At 34.5% G+C, this 22,316-nt stretch overlaps 1 protein-coding gene across 1 annotated transcript; it reads right to left on the reverse strand.

Moving 5' to 3' along the window:
• Positions 1–359: 359 nt before the first annotated feature.
• LOC149808243 (transmembrane emp24 domain-containing protein 10-like) lies at positions 360–22,208 on the reverse strand. The gene is made up of 5 exons (XM_089975346.1): positions 21,917–22,208; positions 13,741–13,861; positions 12,268–12,338; positions 5,298–5,424; positions 360–4,265 (listed from the first exon to the last, which is right to left on the reverse strand). Exons 1-5 carry the CDS (start codon positions 22,094–22,096, stop codon positions 4,144–4,146), a joined length of 621 nt encoding a protein of 206 aa, XP_089831472.1. The 5' UTR covers positions 22,097–22,208; the 3' UTR covers positions 360–4,143.
• Between the last annotated feature and the right edge of the window lie 108 nt (positions 22,209–22,316).

The raw sequence follows: 22,316 nt of genomic DNA on the forward strand, positions 1-22,316 counted from the left end.
TGAAAATTTGAGTGGAACAAATTTAGCATTCATGAATACAAGTCTATAACACAAAATTTGTAAGATGATGGTTCAATTCAATTAGATAACCCAGAGGAGTGACCACTTGAGTTCAAATTTAAAATAATTGATGGAAAACAAAATGGCATCTTCTATTTATCTAATAAATGTCACAAAAATGTGATTATCAACAATATCTTAAATTTCTTCCAAGGGCTATATAATCAAGATGCACATTTTCTAAATTTTTTAAAATTGGGTCATGAACTTGGAGGAGGAAGATTTAATGACATCAAAAACATTAATAATGGAACACATTAAACTGAACACAATATAAACTAACTACATAAAAAAGCAAGTATTTCAATTATTTTTATTGTGCTAAATAATTTCACAAATAATTTACTTCATGAACTAGTAGTATCTGATACTTCTTGCGATGTTGTCTTGCCACTATCATATAAACAAGCACCATAAGGAAATTACCAGTTCTCTTGAAGTATGAGCGTAAACTGCAATTCACATACATACCATAAAGCACAAGATTTTTGCAAGAATACAAATTCTGGGAATTAAGCAAATGACACCAATTTTGTAAAAATATTTTTCCTAGGAAAGGTTGTGATCCAAGATAAAGAACATGTAGCCATTATGTATTAGTGAAAATTGTTTTACAAATCGAATAACAAAATTTGGCAAAAAACCTTATATTTCAGAAATAATAAGCTGACAGTGCCTTAATGAAGAAATAGGATAGTCAAGATTAGCTGAAACAAGAACATGTGGTACAAAGATGGGCTTACAAATGAGGAATTTGTACAAGTGCAAAAATTAAACTTCAACATAATAATATACATTTGCCGACTCATTCATCAAGAAATGTAGAATAGAAAGATGCTCTAAACAGTAGACAGTGGCATTTGCAATACAATGTGTAGGGTACCAACATTCTTACAGAAAAAAAATATAGGTGTACACAGCTCAGCCCAATAAGTGTGCATTGCAATAAAAATAGCATACTGTGTATTTATTCTATGCTGTCACTATCACAACAAACTAAGTTTAAAGATCCCAAATACTAAAATATCTGTGGAAACCTTAGGGTCCACATCCTCAAATCTTGATTTAAAGTACAAAAAATGTTTTCTGCAAAATCAAGAAAACGTATCCTAACAAAAATAGGGTGAATTCACAGTAATTTGTTGAAAACCAATTTCTCCCTCATTTTGGCATTGTATACTTTTTATCATGACTGTTTAAGTGTAAAACAAAAACAGTTTAATGTCAAGTTGTCAAATCTTTAAATTCACTTTCTTAATCATTCCCACTCAATGTACTGAGAACAGCAATGGCATTGAGGGATGAAATGATAACATACTAAAAGGAAAAGTGGGAAGAACAAGGAGTAGAGTCACATATTAAAAATGATGTTATTGTAGAAAGGCACGAAAATGCCTATATTGCCCCAAATTAATCCAAATTTGTTCTAAATTTATACTTTATCCATAAAAAAGTATTAAAACATAAATAAAACACTTTTGGAGAGAATGTTTTACAAATTACCCCATAAAAGCTTTTTTTTTTAGAGAAAGTATGCTCTACTGCTTCAAGTACTGCCACTATCATCAGGGGAGGTAACCACTGTTTGATCTAATTTCTTCTCCTGATGTCAGAATGACACAAGCTTGATTATCCTTTCAGGACAAATATTTTTACATTTTTTGCTATGATCCAAATGTACCATGTTTAAAAGAAAACAATTCAGCTGAGCTCTGCCAAATATTATGACCTGTTAAATAAGAAATGAACCGGAAAAAAAGATGAACCGGGAAAAAAGTCATATATCATCTCTATGAAATGAGGATTGACACCAGGTGCTATATTCAATGTCTACTATGTAATTGTAATTTATGAATGAGCATACAAAATTTGTCTGTATAAACAAACATAATGTGTACATATATCGAGGGTAATAATTTAGAAACTGCCACCGTATAAAAGAAATATATCAATATGAAATGAGGACACATTTCATACAATTATACAGGCACTCAATTTTCTCCAACAAGATTTACAACAATCCAGACAGGCATCACCATGCTAAATACACTTTACAAATGAATCTTCAACATCCATAAGCTTAATTTTCAGTCCTGCACACATTTTCTCAATTTGTTTTTAATCAACTTTAATACCAATTACTGTTTTCAAATGATTCATTATACATATCAACAGAAGGAGAAGAAAAAAAACATGGAAACAATTCTGCATCCATCAAAAATTTCAGGTACATGTCTGAACTTGTACAATATCTTAGAACATGAAGAAATACAAAATGTCAAACTATACCCATCTATTATCAGTCAAGTAAAACAGCTCTCTACAAATGACGACCTATATATTATACAGCCAATATCTAAAATATACAAACAAAAAGTCGATAATGCTCCTGTGATAAAATCAGCTGCAAGCCAACATTCAAACTATTGGTTCAGTGGTTTGTGTCCAACTCCCATCTGAAATGGGCGTGGGTTCAAATCTTACCATCAGACCAACCTGGGTCAGCTACTGTGGTGTGGGCAAGGCACTTTATTCCAATTGCCTTTGCCCTAAATAATCTACTTTTGTTGCCATGCTTTAAAGCTCCAAACAAAACCAAATCATCCAAACTATCCATTTCAGCAAAATTTACTTTTAATTATTGACAACTGATGAAAATTATGTAAAAATGTTATGAAACATGTTGAATAATGCCGGGGCTATTCTGACTCTAGACTATACGTGTAACAGTAAGATCTAAAAACAGATGTTTCCATGATATATACAAACATTACTTCACAAATACTTTAGGAGTTTTGCATTTTAGACTGAATAAAGAAGTATCAAAATCACTCCTGTTTGTATCTGTAACTAAGAAATCTCTCTAAATACTGCCGATATTTTGCAATTCTAACTTTATCTTCTCAAAAATAATGCTTAAATGATAAAATGCAGACCTTCTAAATATGAAATAACTCACATCAGAATCTGGATAATATGAACAGGACAATTCATAATATGGTTCAACTTGTAATGAAACTTGTGCCGTTTACAGTAGCCATTTAGCATTGCATTGCATCTTAATAGTTTTTCTTCAGTTTCAAACACTTAGTGGTCAAGAAAACACAGTACAATCATTAAGTTGGGGTTAAAAACAACTGCATTGATCTTCAGTCAATATGCGACACAGATACTGCTTATACTTGCTTTCAAGTCCAAATGCAAACAACATACACCCTAGAATGCCATCACACAATTTGCTGGCAGATCAGGGTTTATGTTGTTTATTATACTAATTACTCATAACAAATGACACAGAGATCGGCTGGCACATTATGCGATGGCAGATCTGGATCTGTGCAGTTTGCAGATTCAGAGTGAATACCCTGCTAGTCTCCACTGACAGTGGCACACATTCCTGTTGAGTGCATTAACATCCACCATGTGCAATGGAAGCTTTCTGATGTACACTTGAAAAATACTGATTATTTACCTTTATATATTTTATATTATACAAATTGTACATAACATTAACATCTGTACCTTTCATATTCTAATTTTTTGTACTTCATATTTATATATTTCTGCATTTTTACATTTTTAGAACTTAACTTTTACCTGGCACCATACAGCCATTTTTGTGCCAAAATGACCTTAAATGTACATACATACATACTAATTCCAATTGATGAATTAAGAAAATAAACAACACTAACGTCAACTTTTTTTGTACAATACAAAAAGCTCCAGATCAATCTTGAGCATTGTACTACTTAATCCCATTATGATACTTAATTCCATAATTGTTAAATCTGTTAATTCTGAGACAAAAGATAATTCAGTCTTTCAATTTCAATTTTATTCACATCATAGTGAGAGTTGTAGCTAATACTGGACACAATTAAATCCTTTTTTACTGTGATCAATAAATGTCCAACAAATTTAAAACAAAATGGATATATACAAGTTTATAAACTCAAAATCTCCTGTTGGGGCACATGCTTCAGCCTTGCACATTAATCTACGTTTCTTCATAAAATTACTCTAACAACATTTTTCTTGCTGCCATTGTTCTTGCAAACTTTGACGAGGACTTGAAGTAATCTACTCTATCAGCTTCTTAGCCTTGAAGTAGCGTCGGAGGTAGAGCACCTGCCAAGTTGCCAGACCCAACAAACATAGCATAGAAAATATACTGAAGTACATCACTCTTGAGTGGGTAGATTCTGAAAAGGAAATAACATTTAGAATAAGGAGATACTTCACAACAACATACTTTGATTTTAGTAAGGCAATAAATTCTAAATAAATTAAAATAAAACCAAAAAGCTCCTAATTTACTTTGACAGTGAAACCTGCTACCAAGGTATCTATTAAGCAATTTCCTGTCTTGATAAGGGCAATACACATCAGTGCTAAATTAAAGCCTATCACATTTCACAATGGGTAATTTTGAATCTAAACTTCAGTCTTTACATTGTTAGCTGAAACCCTATATATATTCTTCTACCACATAATAGCGATCATGGAACCAACTGCTGCGAATATCACAAAACGCAACCATGACATTGTGAAGTTATAAAGCTATATCTGTTTTATAGCAGTTGGGTAAAACAGTGATGCAGGTACAACCAGGAAATTACCTTTCTTTGCTACATTTCACAAATCATCTTGATTTACTATATGTACTCACTCATAAGATACATCTAACTGCAAACTGCATAGACCAAGATCTGCAGTTGCATAATTTGCCAGCATATTTGGGCACATGCAGTTTGCTAGTAGTCATCAGACCCTTCTCTGCCATTGCATTATGTGACCGAATATTAGTGTCGATGATGTTTGCAGTGGGACTTGACTTCTAAGCGAGTATATACATTAAGTACAATTTTTTAATCAGCTGCTCAACAATTATTTTCTCACTCTTAAATATTTTCTACCATCACAAAATTAAATCTTCATCAGTATAGCAAGTGTCAAACATGCAGCCTAAATAGGATATCTGCTTTGATCTGAGCTTAGAAATAACATGAAACCAATACAACAGTCAGAAAAATGCCCCACACAATATATCAACATTTAAGGACTGAATGGCAGAAAAAAAGTTTGAAAGTTATGAATGGAAAAATGGATGTACAGTATTGTAAAATAACATGCACATCATGAGGTGTGCCACAATGGAATATATAAAACAAGCATTTGCAAGTTATATTTTTTGCAATGAATCACACCAGTCCCTAGCAATTTAGATTACACACCATTGGTATCTCTCATTTCTTCTTCCCGAGACTTCATGTATATAAAATCATCAACTATTGACTTGGAAAGGTCTTCTAATCGTCTCAACTCCACCTCAAGTGGCTTCAACTTCTCAGCCTTGGCTAGCTGAAAACAGAATGAAGATTTACTTAGAAAAATGGCTGACACAGTATGGCAATCAAATTATTGCCTGGACAAGAAATGGGTTAGCTGTTGCAAAGTTTGCAGGAGTTCTGCATGAAGCATTACAAATTTAAGCAAAGATCAGTAGAAGTATCAATCCCGTTCTGATCATCGGATGCAGCTCCATGGCTGATAATTTGTGGGTCCAAAAGGCTGGAAATGGAGCATAAATATGCACCATACTTATATTTGGCAGATGATCTTCATACATCAGGCATTCTATACTATTTACTAACGACATAAATTCTCCAAAGAGCTAATGAGAGCACATGCATGCACATACATATGCAGTAGGCAAGATTAAATGGTTCTACTTTATTCTTCAGAGTGTAGGGACACCAATTAAACTGCTGGTTTCATAATGTCCATTTCAAACATTATCAATTAGATAAAATAATCATATTTTTTTTACCTTTATTGTTTACATGCAGAACTTTGTATTCTTTTTAGGAATTTACAATACTTGTAAGCAGAACTGACTGAAAACTATAGTTAAAATTCTTTTACCTAAAAATATTAACACATAAACAACAATAAAAAGTGTAAAAGAAAATTACATGCAATAAATGTAATTTCTTAATGTATATAAAGGCTATTTCAGAATTAACCAGAACCCAAGGGCAAGCGACATCTGTTATTTTTAAATCCTTGTGCTCATTTTGGTGCCATGTTCCTTTTAGCCCAAGTTTCTTATGACTTTTCCGATACCTACTGAAAACATGGGGAGTCACTTTGCCAGGTGCTAGCAAAATTATACAACTTTGAATCAAACCTCACCTGCCTGAAACTGATATGTACAATATTAATAAGCCAACATGAGGCAATTATTCAGTTTAAAAACTAGTTATATTCTGCAATGCAGCATAAATTAACCCAATCTTGTGGCCTAAGCAATCAAACATAATCAGATTATCAGCAGCTGTTTGTATCAAAAGACAGTTTGACCACTGTAGTGACATCAAGAAAACTGTAGACCATGAGATTACAGATCATGTGACCAAGCACTGTCAAAAACTAGTCAAGTTAGAGGACCATTTTTTAAACACTGTGAACTGAGATATTGAATTAGCTATTTTAATTAAAGATGGAGATTTTTACCTTTGATTTCAGTTCAGGCTAGTAGGGTTGGTATATGGTTACATAAATTTGCTATCCCCAGAGAAAAGTGACTACTGTATGCTATGTGGTGTGGACAATTAATGTTCTTGATCAATCTGAAAGCAGGGGATTATCATATCTTGGATCTTTCATGTCAACATGGCTCAGGGATTCGACTTATTCTGAAAACTGAGAATCATGGACTCTTGGTTTCAAAAATCTTCAGTCACAAACCAATTCAGTGTTCCAGCCCCAGTCTAAGTGGTCCAAACCATTCTTTATGCAATACAACAATTAACATTTTTAGTAAAATGTAAAAACAATATAGGCTTTTAATGTTGTACTGCAGAAAAAGATTTTCTGTGTCTGCATTGCAGACGCAAAAAAGGATCAAAGAAAACTGACCTGTAATGGTGATATTTGTGAACAGAGCCAATTTTTTTCTTTCAATGTGGGTTTATAGTAATATTTCAGCACATGATAGGCTATACGTGGTTGCTCTTATATTTGATCGAGGAAAAAAGTGAGAAAACATCAGGAATAATCAATTACCCACAGGAAGCTACTGGCAAGCTTTCTCATCTACCCACATTGGCCCAGCCCAAGACTTTACCCCACCCTGACAGAGGCTGAGATGTATGTGATTGGTAAAAGTGAGCACCTTAGACCAATCACCACCCCCACCCCAAATTCTATTACGAAAGAGTGATGTCTTGATTAAGTGTGCATGTATGGTATGCATTTTGTATCAGGAAAACACAAAAAACTGCAAATAAGTACTTCCATTAATGAAAGAGTTCATCGTTCTGAACTCCACACACCAGTAACAAACAGCATTTATATCTCTGACCATTCTTTCTTAGCCAAGGGAATTTGTCTACCCACTCTGACTGCCATTGTCCTTTCTTGGGCCTGTAAAAATCACTGACCTCATTCTAAAGTTGCATACAAGACATCTCAGTTGAGCTAGTTGCTGGGCATTTTAAACCGTATCTTGTAAAGAAACTTAACTTAAAAAATAGCTGCAAGCAATCTGCATCTAAATAGTAGGAAATACACTGCACTTAACTAATGTTTAGGTGACTGCTGCCACTTAAGTCATTTAGACACAATGCCAACAGGTTACATTTTTATGACCAAAACAAAAGCCATTGGGCAATATTAAATCAAAGGCAAATTTTCCACCTTCTCAACCAAATACACAAAAAAGACTTCAATAAAGATGCTGGCAAAAACAGGCATCAATAAAGATGGCAGTTTATATGTTTTCTAATCTACAGGAAGTAACATAACTTCCAACAGTGCTTGATAATCCCCTGCCATGCTATTAGCCAACAGTGAGGAATTAGATAATGTGATTTGTGTCTTATTATACATTTGTTGTGACATCTGCAAGCATATTAATATGCTGTGTCCTAAAGCATGCATGTCCATGCAGCTGCTGCATCAGAGACCCATGCCCTCAGGGCAAAGGAAACCCTTTTTATAAATGCATGATGCAACATTAAGATTTTTTCTTCACATACCATGAATTTTCGTTTTCTATGAGAGACATATGGTATATCAACAAGTCAAATCTTTCTCTGTAAATTAAACCTACCAATCTGAATCAGGACCAAACACTGCAAGGGGACAACCCTTTTTAATATGATTTGGAAAAGAAACATTTTATTCCAAAACTCCTTCCAGGGATAAAGGGATGTAGCTCTCATGTCGATAATCCACATCAGAAAGAACTAAAGTATTTCAAAATATCAAGGCACATTTGTGAAGCGAATTCCCCAGACTTATACACAAGTATCATGTTGCATGATTAAACATTCTGTTGTCAACCAAACAAATGCAGATGCATGATGGTTAAAAATCAGGAATACTGGCTCATTTTTTCAGTAGTATTAATTAGGTTTTTCTGAAATTCAAATGATACATCGATTAAAATTATTACCAAAGCCAGCTTTTTACCAGTCTAAGACAATCAGAAAACATTTGGCTCCAACATAAACCAGGGATCGTCCTGGTCTTCACCCATGTCTCAAATTGCGATTTTTTCCTTATTGGCAACAAAATATACCATCTGGCGATTTGTTTGGTGACAACCTTTTTGGCTGTTTAATTTGTACATACAATCATGGATTCAGAGTGGAGACATTCAAAGAGACCATGTGAGGAAGCCACAAACTTGGATATACAATGCACTGGAATCTATCTGTTACATAAACAAATCCTTTATTTGTATTGACAAAACCATCTTTACAGTGCATTGTTACAGCATAATCTGCTTATGTTGACATCTGGCATGAGTACTGTATGATGTGATATACTCAGTGATGCTACCAGACTATATCTAAAATCAACCGACCTCTCAAGACGTGAACATAAACAGCTACAATTAATTGAACAATGACTAATCCTTCTGTTTTTTTTATATATTAAAGGTACCCATAAAATAATTCTGCTGAAAGTTCAGAGAAAACTGATTATTTTTTAAGTACCAATTGCTATATATAAATACAGAACAAATTGCAATCAGAATTATATTCCATCAACAGTGCAACTTTATCATGGATAAACAAAAATTTACCATTGCGTGTTCATTGTCTCATCCTAAGAGTAAGTTAACAAACTAAACAGCATTTGGATTTAGTGCAAATTCATCAGACAACACAGTCACTGCACCTAATATTATACCAGACAGTCCAACATTATTTACATGTAGTGATGGTAGTAATGCTTCAAGAGCAACACCACATCCTGAAAATTTCTTGACAGCTGGAAACTTGTGTGTCCGTGGCTGAGATATGACACAAAGTTAATGCAGGAGTTGTGATATATGTATCAAGGCACAAGTCAGCAATTGATTTATAAATGGCTGTGATATTTTGAAGGAGTGTGTCACCAAACATGAATCCAGGCGGAGTAAGTAATATATGTTAATTCTGCTCATTGATCTTTTACTTCTGCCATCAATCCCGTGTTATGACTTCAGGGACTTTAACTATGCAACAAAACAGGAGTGAAAGAACTATGCAACAAAACTTACAGCATGGTGAATGAATCCCTATTTCCTAAAAGTCCTTTCAATTCCAATAGTTGCAAAAAATATGAATACATTCCAACGAAAAATGCTTCTTCTGTGTTGAAGTTTCAATTGTACAGAAAGATTTCCAAAGAATTCAAATAGCTGTTGAATAAATTTAGTTAATACTGTACAGTTATTCTAGCATGTCATGCACAAAATCTTTTAAAAACCAAGCTGGGAGATTGAATCTGAAAACATGCAGATTGGGACCTACCATCGGTTAGTTTTTGCAGCATATTTAAGCATCGTTTTCACTAATTTACCAACTTTCCAGTCCAATACACATGAAATTCTCACAGGACATGCCGTTTCTCTCTGGAGTGTGTTATCCCCTCCCCAATGTGCCCCTATATCATATTCTGGTCAGCTGTGCCCAAACTGAATAGCTAGAGGTTAGATGCAAGCATCTTCAACATACTTCAAAGAAACCACATGTTCTACAGTGAGTGAAAGCACTAGCAATTGACTGACAAACAATGCCCTTTTATGTTACAACTAACAATGCCTAAAATGGGTGTGAATTTATGTTGCTCTCAAGCTACCATACATGATACAACTATTTCCTACATTTTATATCCCACCTTATTTCCTTATTGTTAACTCATACATGGATATAATACTGCTTACTAAATAACATAATTATTCTGAATGAGTTTTTGGGGGGCACATATGCTCTGTGATATGTTTCTTCATTCTTTCTTTTAATTTCATGATGGTAATTAATGCTTATATACACAGTCATTAATGCCAGGTGTTCACACGTACAAGTTTCATTGGTAGGAATGGAGATCCAAGTTTGCTTGTCGAGAAACAATCAGTAGCATTTGGTGATCATGCTTGGGATTTAGGAAGCAATTCACTACACACAAAGAATGTTGTTGTTGTTGTTAGGTTTAACGCCATTTTTCAGCACACGATAGGCTATACATGGCGGCCAGTATTAATGGTGGAGTAAGAACCTGGAAAAAACCACTGACCCACGATTAGCTACTGGCAAGCTGTCTCACATACCCACTTTGGCCGAATCCGAGACTCAAACCCACGCAGACAGAGGTGAGATGGCAGTGATCTCTAATGGAGAGCGCTTTAGACCACTCAGCCACCAAGCAAAGCAAAAATAAATTTCTGAAATCCTGGTTGACAGAGATGTACTTTGTGAAGCCAGCATTAAAACAAAGGAGGGGGTGGGCATTTAATTCCTGAATGCATGAAACCGATGGCTGCATTATACGTCACTTACATTACATTGCAAAGTATGATCATAGGCTTTTAGTATTAAAATGTCATTAACTAAAGTTCCTTACAAAACTATTGTTTGATAAATAATACACATAATATAGATTTGCTTAATACCTGATGTCTCTATGAGAGAGAGAGAGGTAGAGGCAGACAGAGAGAGTAGATGTCAGGAAAGTAGATATTTTACATTTGATAATGCATTTATTTCAGGCGGCAACAGCCATACCTATGCACTAATGGTAATGCGGGATGCAAAGACCACGAAAATAGTGCAAAACAGTCATGAATGATTTATTTTGTAATATTATGGCTGTATTGCTTGTTGTCAATAAAGTTATAACTATCCCATCTTTTTTCAATTTTCACTGCCTATTACATTAATAGACTTGGAAAAATATTCACTACTTGTTCTGGTGACATATTTTGAAAATAGGCAACAAAATACTGAGGTTGGCGATTTTATGGGCGACACCCATTTAACACATTAACCCCTGGAGGTTTTTGCATTTTTGCCTGAAAATCGAGCAGGAAACACATTCTGAAAGCTATTTCTGATTAGACGCAAAAACACCAAAATCCCTGGTCATTTTTCAAGAACATACTGCCTAGTTGTGTTAGATACATCATTTTTTGTTGGCTATTTGACTCGCGCATAAGCAGAAGGGTAAAAGTTGTTTTTTGGGTTTTTTTTGCTAAACGGAGCCATTATTTTTGTATGGAGACCACTCTTTATTCCAAATGCCCATCTTATCCTACTTTTTGCAAAGGCTCATCTGTCTGTTTGCAGTTCATACCGGTATGCCTTAGATCTGAGACAAAAAAGTCTAAAATCCAGACACAAAATGGGATTCCGACCACGGGTGAATTTTGCGTGAAAAAAAGTTGGGTCCAAAACAAGTTTTTCTATCTGTATTTTGTAGTGCAACTAGATATTCCAGATTATTTGGTATCATTGTAGAGCTACATCTGTCTACCTTTCTATAATACCACCCACTTTAGTGTATCCTGCATGACCATGATGCTACAGAGCTCGGCAGTAGGCTATTACCTCCTGCCCCCTAAAGTTGTTGCTAGGGGTTAATATGTTAAAAGCCAGGACAATCCCTGTAAACATCAACTGTCCTCTTGTTTTCTCTTTGGGTGGCTGTAAAAAAAACTATTGAAAAAAGGAACCTTATAAGTTGGTGAATCTTGCTGAATTTTATTCTTTGGGTGATGGGTATGAAAAGTTCTGCCAGCCCCCACCCATGTTTAATTCTTGAGCACCCCATGACAACTTATTTTAACCTCAGCCATCCATGTTTTATTCTGGAACACCCCAAAACAACTTTTTTTTATAATTGTTCACAACAACTGAAACTGATGCTTACATCTTCATAGCTCTTTGCTTCTACTCCATGTTTCATTGTAATAGAAACTTCCCTTTCAGCACCAAGTCCACCTGAAAATAAAAGAGTAATAACAATTTTATCCAACATTGTATTAAATAATGAAATTCAACAAACTAAATTCATGCATTTTCAATAAAATAATATTTACCCCATAGAACTGAACATAACAAACTAAAAATAGGATAATACTAGTACAACCTAACAAATAACTTCATGGTTCACATTAGGAAAAAGTTTTGCAAAACAGCAATTTGGAGACCTCTCATTCAAGCTGATTCAGAGTGAGATAAGGTCAGCGTTAGACTGTTTGGGCAATATTACCACGTTCCAGCCAGAATTCGGTGAAGATGATATAAATCTGGAGAAGTCTATATATAAAGCAAAAACATATGACATTCCAAGTAGTCACTTTAAACTTGGTCTGCATATTTACATGTCAGGTGATTAAATACTGATGAAATAATACTACGTATGTCTTAGTTTGCTTCACCACAGTCATTGTACAACATAGTTATTGTATAAAAGGACAACCTTGAAAAAAGGTTTTTGTTTAAATCTAAGTCCTTTACATACATTTATTGTATGAAATATTGGACAAATTTGGTACTTTTATTAATAATGGACCAAGATACATCCACTGAATCATAATATGCTTGAAACTAGGCTAAACAAATTCAATGTAACACCCCCACCCACCCCCGATTATGTGTGAATTTTCTGTGGGAATTCCATATACAGCAATGCAAGTTCTGGCATGTGTGATCATTAAATAAGCAACAAAACAAAACTGACCTCAGAAAATAAAACTTCTCAACCTGGACACCCTCTTTATAAGGAAATCAAACACAAAAGTCGACATTCTACTCTGATTATTATGAATTATATTGAAGAAATGTGGAGGGGGTCTATGCCATCTGGCAAAACAAGTCTAAGGCACCATTTTCACTCAAAAACCTTCTCTTAGTGTGGCCCCTGTATGATCACTTCAAACTTATGTTTGTATTTCAGCCACAGTGTCTATGCAAACTTTTTTAAAACTGTAACTTGGTCCATTTGCAATCACATTTTCTGAATTCATCTTTTGTGTAACAGAATAGCATTAATATTCTTCAATCCTTAATCTTTGCAGCAGAGAAATTAGTAAATTTTTGTTGTAGAGAATTTTATCAAAAAATTCCTAACTACTGCAAGAGTGTGGATAAAGAATATGTATAGATTTTAATTAACTTTAGATGTACACTATTTCACTTTCTGTTTGGTATTGATAGTTAACACAAGTTTTCATATTTTTGTGATTCAGATAATTGTTAGGTACATATATGATCAGCCATTTCCAAAGACAACAAATTCGTATAAGAAATACAAAGTAAAATCCATATGAATCACAATGCTTTTGAGTCTACACAATTCATGCTAAGAAAGGTGTTAATGAATCATTGTGATCAATTTTACCTGACACCATTTTGGACTCAAAGCAAACTTCAAACATGTCATATTCTTCAGTTGTGAAAGCAAACTTTCCTTTCTTTGCATCCTCTTTGTTATAGAGTATATGCCCTTTTGAATCAGTCACCTGTAAGAAATAGACAAATGGTAGAAAAATCCAGTCACATGTTAAAAAGTGACGTTGCTAAGAGATTTAAGATCTCTGAAAAGAATGATTCATATCTCTGTGAGGATTATGTTAACATGCTAACGAGGAGGCTAACATATAAGCATGATGGTTCTGCAATTTGGATCTATCCCCTTTGGAACTGAGGCAGGGGCAACTATGCGTATGTTTAAGGATGATGGTGGTGGTTAAAGATGTCAGAATTTTTGGAAACCTCTACCCGGTACCATAGCTGCCAATCTTCCAGGCTCACAATTAGTGAAAATAGGGAACAAAAGTCGTGAATTTGGACAAGAATTCGTGAAAAATACCATGACAATAAGTCCATCCACTCTGACCACTCCGACCGTCAATACTACACTATATCAAGTTCGCAATATAAAACTAAAACACTACATATATGCAGAAATATTTATTTATCAAGACATGATACTGTGGCAGACTTGAACTTCCTCAACTGCTTGATCGTAAATTTGTTTTCTAAACAGTTCAGACTTCTTGCCGGCTGGTTGACCTTGGTGACTAAAATTACTGACAAATTTTCTGCAGCTAAAGAGGCCCTAAAGTCTTATTTTTCCTCACAAGAGAAAATACACTTTCGCTTGCACTGTTGCTGTGAGGAATGCACAGGAGCTGCAGCACTTTTGGTCCTTCCACAGGAAAATTTGGAATCGATTTTCGAGTCTGGAAACATTTGTCAGAACAAATGTTTAGCATGGTCTCCAGCTGATAAAGGTAGATTGTGTTCGACAAGAAAACTCACAAATAATGCTTCAGCGTTGGTAGCCTGCATTTCTTCCGCCAATTGTTTAAAATATTCCGGAGCTGAAATCTGCGAATTCTTAATTTTCCCAACTTCTACGTGTTTTTTGCAACCGACTTGCTTCCTCACATCATCTCTGCGATGGCGCACTGAGTGCAAAAAGCATGATGAATATCAATGTTTAATGTCAGAATGCACAGCCAATTTTTTATATATTCCAAATTAAACTTCACTTTTTGAGTAACAGAGTTCTTTTTTCTTAGTGGTGAAGACGTTTTCAAAATTGTACATGCGATGCTGAACCATAACTCAAATCAGTGTTGGTGACACATGTGCGGAGCAAAATTCCGGTTAGGCCCCAGTTTCTCTCAAATCTTATACATACAGATTAAAATAGGCTAAAATGCTTGCTACCGAGCCAACTGTACTAATCGGCTTTAGATCTACTAAAATCGCGACCAGCAGTACTGGGCCGTTTCGGCAACTGCGAATATCACGACTAGCGCTTAACGGGAAATCGGTTATTTTATTAAAGATTTAAAATAATTGAGGATTGGAGAATTCGTGAATTTTTGGCTTGCGGCATGAATCCGTGAATCGCTGAAAAAGTCGTGAAATTCACACCAAATTCGTGAGGGTTGGCAGCTATGCGGTACTGGTTACCCGTCAATCCTAACAATTGGTTACCTGGGTACCCAATCAAAGGGAAATTGTGTTAAATGTGAACCTGAACTGCTTTGTAGAAGGCTGTTGTTGTTGGGCATAACGCTATTTTTCAGCACAAGATAGCCTATACATAGCTGCCAGTATAAATGGTGGAGGAAGAACCCTGAAAAGAACCACCAACCCACAAGAAGCTACTAGCAAGCTTTCTCACATCCCCACATTGGCTGAACCTGAGACTCATACACAGACAGAGGTGAGATGGTAGTGAACCATAACGGTGAGCGTTTTAGACCACTCTGGGCCCCCTTTGTTGTAGGTTCAGGGATATACAGTGTATAAGCTTAACTAATACTAACATAAGTATCAAAAAAGCATAATCTGAGTACAAAAAGAGCAATATAAACATTGCATGCCATAATTACAGAAAACTATAAAAAATGTACATGAATAAATGCACTGCAGCCAAATCACACAAGTCTCAAACTGTAATCAATAATGTCTTTGATCTGAACTTGGAAATATTTAAATATTTTTAATGGTACCTGGTTACCAATTTTATTACCCAGGTTATTATCAACAGGTGAGAGTACCCAAGTAATAGGGCCCCTGTTGATGGTTTTTGTGGTTGTGGTGGTGGGGTTAACAATAAAAGAAGGCATGGTAAACAAATTTTTTAACAAGAGTATGTTGACAAAGGAGAATTAAAATATGGGGATGAGAACATTATCAGAATGATGAATCTGCAGCTTCCTACAAAGCTGATGTAAGAGAGTGCAAATTGCCCCAGCAAGCTCAACCCCCTTCAATTAGCCAGAATATCATTTGAAATAATATGAAAATGGTGAATACCATAATTACGTTTACCTTTAAATTTACAAGAATAGTGCATGTTCTATCACTTGTTAACAAAATATCTTTTCATCGTAAATGCTTAGCTCTCTGTAATGAAGGTCCCTTCTTTCAGGACCTGATGTAGTAGATCCGGGCCCTGTCTTCACTTCAGTACTCACTAAACTCAAAATTACTTTTGTATTAAGACTTATATTTGTTAAAAAATTTCAAAATAAACTACTTATATTTGACTCATATTTGGTTCTCTTGAATATAGATTACTGTAAAATGTGTAACAGGCAAGTACTTTAGTGATGCCAAATTGAAAACATGAGCCCATTAAAATACTGATGCCCTACTATTCAAAAATAATTTCCAGGAATTCAAGCTCTTTTCATTTTTTAACTGTCTGCAACCATCTTTAATAATCTGTGTGGTGCACATACTGGCTGTCAGCTTTGTACTGTCTTCATTTACGACAAATCAGACATCACTAGAAATCTTCCGGTGAAAAAAACATAACATAATGATCATCCATTCAGGGGGAGTAGCCATAAACAAAAAGCATCATTTTCATTTAGGACCAACCAGACCATGGATGAATGTCTGTGTATAGTTTCATGGCAATCCGCCAAGTAGTTTAGGGGACGTAAGTGATAAAAAACCTTCTAATGATGGACGAGCAGGTGGCCGATGGTCTATCAATGATCTAAAAATTAAGTATCTTCAAGGCTTAGACTCAAGTATATCAATCTGATATTTAAAACAGGACATGAGTTTTAATTTGCATTTCTGGTATTTTAGGCATTGATTGCTGTACAAATATATAGTGAAAAATTGCTGCTGTTAAACACCGACAGTTAATGTCACAAAAATCTACCTATATGCTGCAGAGGTCATTTGTGGATATGAAAAGCTTGTGCCAAAATAAAAAATGTGTGTGGTTCCTAATTGTTGTGAACAAAAATATAGAACAGACTGGTCGCTTAAAATTTTTAAGTTAGCTTAAAGTTGTTTGTAGGTTCAAATGTGAAAAATGAGGCATGGTCAGTACTAAAATATGGTAGGTTGGGTTACCAGAACCACACAGTTTTCTTTAACTTCATAACCCAATTAAACTGCTGGCAAAGAAAAATTGAAAATTGGGAAGTTTAAATATAATTCAAAGCAAAATTTTGGAAGATATCATGCATACTAAACCATAAATTATTAACACTAGAAAGACTGGGTTTCATAATGCTGATATCATTTATACTTGTAAAAGCAAAATGTGCGGTGTAATTGTTTTTCATTTTTCACGAATTTTTTCATGTACATTACATGAAATAAACACATACATTCTGTTTTGTGAATGAGTATCATCATGAAGCACTTATTTGCATTTGTGTGCATGTGATTTAAAGTTTTAATGTAGCTTTAAGAATTTTTAAGTCATATCACAATAATGTCTGCAGTGTGGCAGTTTATAGTGATGTCTAACACTGGGGCATCACGCCAAGAGAGGCAGCTGTGAGTACCATTTTTATAAATCTTTGGTATGACTTGGCCAATGCACGAACCTGAAACCTCTTGCTTTTGAGGCAGATGTTCTAACCACTTAGGCCATCAGAGCAGATTATTTGCATTTAGAGTAAATATGAAATCCATATTTCTTGCATTCTTTTCAGGTGTTTTGTTATCTAAATTCAGTCAATCATAAATCCTGATGCCCTGAATTTGTCGATGTCACTTTTTTTCAGTATAAAACCTGTCATGCACTAAATATATTCGTGCCTAGTTTTAATATTTCTTTTCAAAGAAAACCTGCAAAAATAGAGATAAAAATCTTTTATACATGTGTTCAAAGGGAATAAATCCCCAAATTACAGACATTTATGGAGTTATTCACAGCTTATGAAAGAACAAAAAGAGACTCAGCCAAACAAATATGGTGTGTTAGTAAAGAATCTGAAATGTGAACAAGATAGCATTGTAAAAGGAGTGAAGCAAAACTTTGTTTTATGGAGAAGTGACTTCTTCCTTTGGACAGGATGTGTGTGCATGCATCAGATTTATATGCATTATTTTCATACTAAAAATGTGTTATGTTTCACTGGAGATATTATGCTATGTATTTTGGCCATATAAATTCAAAAGATCACATAAACTCATGGCTCTCCACAGGATTTTTAATGTTGCAGTACCAGGACAAATTTCTTGAAAATGATGCAGTCCCAGCACTAAAACTTGCAGTCCCAATGATGATACCATTTTCCCCCTTGCAATGATTTAGAACATTATGAATGTACTGTTGTGTCACCAATATATGCCATCAGATAACTAATGCTAATTCATTGTGAAATATTTAGTATCATAATAAATGCATGAAAAATTAAGCCAGCTGATACCTATGATAATATGACATGTAATTATTACACCAATTTTCAAAAGCCTTTTCCTTGCCATTCTCTAATTTTGTGTGCAGCTTGATCGAATCAAGGAAAAGATTACACTTTCTTTTCTATATTAATTAATTTAATTAGCTTAATTCAATCAATTATCCAAGACACTGGAGGAAAAAGATAACAAATGACCAGATTCTTTCAAACCCTTAATACACTTTAGCTGGCAAACTTGTAATAGCATAAAATAAAATAAAATAAAATTTGCTTGTTTGAGTCAATAATGAGAAAAGTTTATCAACTGGGTGACAATTCTTGATGCAACTATTTGAGGCACTATGTATATGAAGAATGAATATCCCAAATAATAAATGAATACCCCAATTAAAACAATTTATTAAATTTATTTTCTTACAGTAGCATTTGGAAAATAATCTCCCAATTTTTTTCTTCTTCAAATAATCTATTCATTTACACTTATATGTTTTAGTTATGTATATTTAAATTGCAGTTATTTTTTTAATGTTGATTATTTGATTATATACTACTGTAATATTACATTGTGCTTTGGACTTCACCTTCTCTAAAATCAAGTTCATTTTCTACTTGACCTAAATCAGATTTTTTTCCATTTTGTAAACAACTAATACATAGCCAAATAGTTTCCTATAAGAATGGGTTTAATATCAGGATCATTATTAATAAAAGTAAACATATTTGTTTTGATGGTCAAGGCTACAAAGTGATCCTATACCTTGCAATGGAGCAAATAAAACTGTTGTCAAAGACAAAATATTGACTGGGGTTAAATTCTACAATCTAAATAGAGTTATGTCTTTAAGTTTGGCTAATGATCAAGTTATTAAGCCTCGGGTAAATTATACTGGTATGTTATGCTAAGCATACTTTGTCTACCAAGACAAATAACATGAGGTTCTGGTGGCAATTCGTTTTCCAAATAAGACTTCCTATACCACATTTGGATATTCTACTATGTAATGTTATTTAATGCATGAGATATTTACTGCAAACTATTATCATTTCCAAATAAGGATGCAATGTCCTTTCATGGCATGTGGAAAAATGAGGCTAAAAATGGTAGTTCTGTTTCTTTCAGCATATGGGTGTGAATCAAACCAGCTGCTCCATCAATATCAATACATAGGCTTATATTAGTAACCCATCCATGAAGTAGGGTTATTAATATCATTACTATAGATCATACAGCACAGCATTGTGAATGATATCTGTAGCTTAATGAATTCCTGGTTAGCATCATTATAAGTAGCTTTCTGCACAAATTATTGGATCAGCATAACATATTCATTAAATAGTGCTAGAACATTAAAATTTTCAATATGCCATGACGAGTGGAAGAGCAGATTTGTTTAGGTGTGATCATCTTTCCTATTCAGCTATATTCCGCCATAATGTAGTTGCCTACCTTGGATTTCTCTGCAGTATCAAATATGGACTGCTCCAAAACTCAAGATAAACATGGCGGATTATATGTACACAGATCAGTCTTTTTCAGCACGCATCAAATGAATGGTATTGTGCAGCACGTCAATATTAATAATGTTTAAATCATTTGTGCACAAAAACAAATTTGGTAACTTTAACTAAATTGCGAGATGGTGGCATGAAAATTCAATGAGAAATAGACATTCATATAATTTGCGCTGTTTTTTGAATGAATGATGGATGTTGTCATGAGTTTCCCCCATTATACTGAGAGAATCGGATGCTTGTGCAATTATATATTTGTTTGGGGGGTAGAGTTCTTACTGCCTACATAATGGCACCGTCCAACTAGTCCCATAATGTAAGACATAGCACATGTTTTTGTTTTAGTGCTATCAGCGTTGAGGTCTTATATGTAGGACTACTGTGCAACATGTTCTGATGTCAACTATAGTCTGATAATGCAAACCCGTTTCTTTGCACCCCCTTACCGATTTAAATAATGGAAAATTTTAATGTGATAAGAAGTGCAAGGAACTTAGTCAATTCATTGATTTATAGTTTCTAATCTGACTGAGTAGAGTGGCTCTAACACCGTTGTCTTATGCGCATTTCATGCTTAATGGTAAGTTTTCAGTGCAATAGACGGACATGCTCGGATCCATTTCCAGTTTCTGGACAAGTCCATTTTCAGCAAAGGGGTGTATCACGACTACAGACATACATACATAAGTCGTCTGTTTCTGATATTTACAATGTTGAATCAAGCAAAGGAAAATGACAACTACACTTTTCATGTGGATTTAACAAGCAGTTTAACTTCTATCTTCATGTATGCACAGGGATATGATTCCAAACTCTCAACATTATGTAATTTACACAATTATTCAGCATTTACCAAACAGGATGAACTATGTCATTATGTTTTCTGATGGAAATAAACTAGCCTATAGTGTATGCAATATGGCGCCGTGTTAGCATGATTAGTCCGTTAAGCATGAAATGGTGCAGGGGATGCCAGCATTAGTGCCACTCTGGTCAGTCAGGTTAGAAATTATAAATCAATGATTCAATTGACTTAGTTCTGTGCACTTTTTATCACATTAAACGTTCTCGTTTTTTAAATCGGTAGGGAAGTACAAACAAATGGGGATGATGAGTCAGACTATAACATCATAAGAAATCAAATTTTCAGGAATATCTTGCACACTTGGCAACCCATTTTGGCTGGATGATAAGAATCTTGAATAAAACAAAAGCTATTTAAATACTTTCTTCAATTTTAAGATATCTGTATTCGTTTCGTTAAAGAAACATTCTTCAACTTAATTGGAGTTCAGCATTCCCCGCTTCCATCGTATTCCCGGCAACTAAAATGTAGGCCAATGCCAAAGGAAGTTGAAAAAAGGTCCATTTGCTAGTGTGAAAATTTGCATTTATTACAAAAGATATCAGAGTATGTAAATTCTGACTAAAACATTATGGTCTTAATATGCAGAAAAGCGCCGATATGGGCAGCCAAGTGTGAACTATTCTGAAAATTTAACTTATCGCTCTGATGTTAATCGACACCTGAACACGTTACTCAGCGACGTTATTTGGGCAGCAGAAGTAATACCTCGACCCGCGAAACTGAAAATTTAAAATGTATGGACCCTTCCATAAATGTTATACATCCCATTAACATTAGAAGTTAATATCAGATTGTACATATTAAATGCTGATATAACCGTGAGTATGCTGGTACCAAACATATTTGAAGGCATCCAAAAAAGACCATTACGTCTGTATCAAAACCATTACAGGAATAAAGATATCTATTCTGCATGAATCAAATTCGTCAGTTAGATTCAAAACAAAACGGGATAAATATAAACAGGTCGTATTTCACTATTAAATGAATATATTTACCACTAAATGTGTTTTTTGGCCTGGTGCGTCTGACAATTCGAATTCACCGGTTACCAAAACATCTTTGTGAATTTCCTCCTTCAAACATTTCTTTTGGTTTGGAGAAAGATGAAACATCAAAGCGTCAATATTAAGCATATAAATACTACATAAAAAACAAATTATATGCAAGATATCCATCCTTGTGAAATGTCTTTCAAGATTAGTTTTCAGAGACAGAATCTGCAAAACATAAGACGAATCCGTGCACGTTTGCTAACGTGGCATTCGTATATTTCCGTTAGTTTCCGTATACCTATTTCCGTTTCCGCAAAAGCAGGTGCGTGCTGAAGAGACGAACTGGTTCTCGAGCTTTTTCCTTGAGATAATTTTAATTTTATCTGCGCAAACTGAACAATAA

This window comes from Sinohyriopsis cumingii, chromosome 1 (genome assembly GCF_028554795.1).
Source record: "Sinohyriopsis cumingii isolate HCF-2022 chromosome 1, ASM2855479v2, whole genome shotgun sequence".
NCBI lineage: Eukaryota > Metazoa > Mollusca > Bivalvia > Unionida > Unionidae > Sinohyriopsis > Sinohyriopsis cumingii.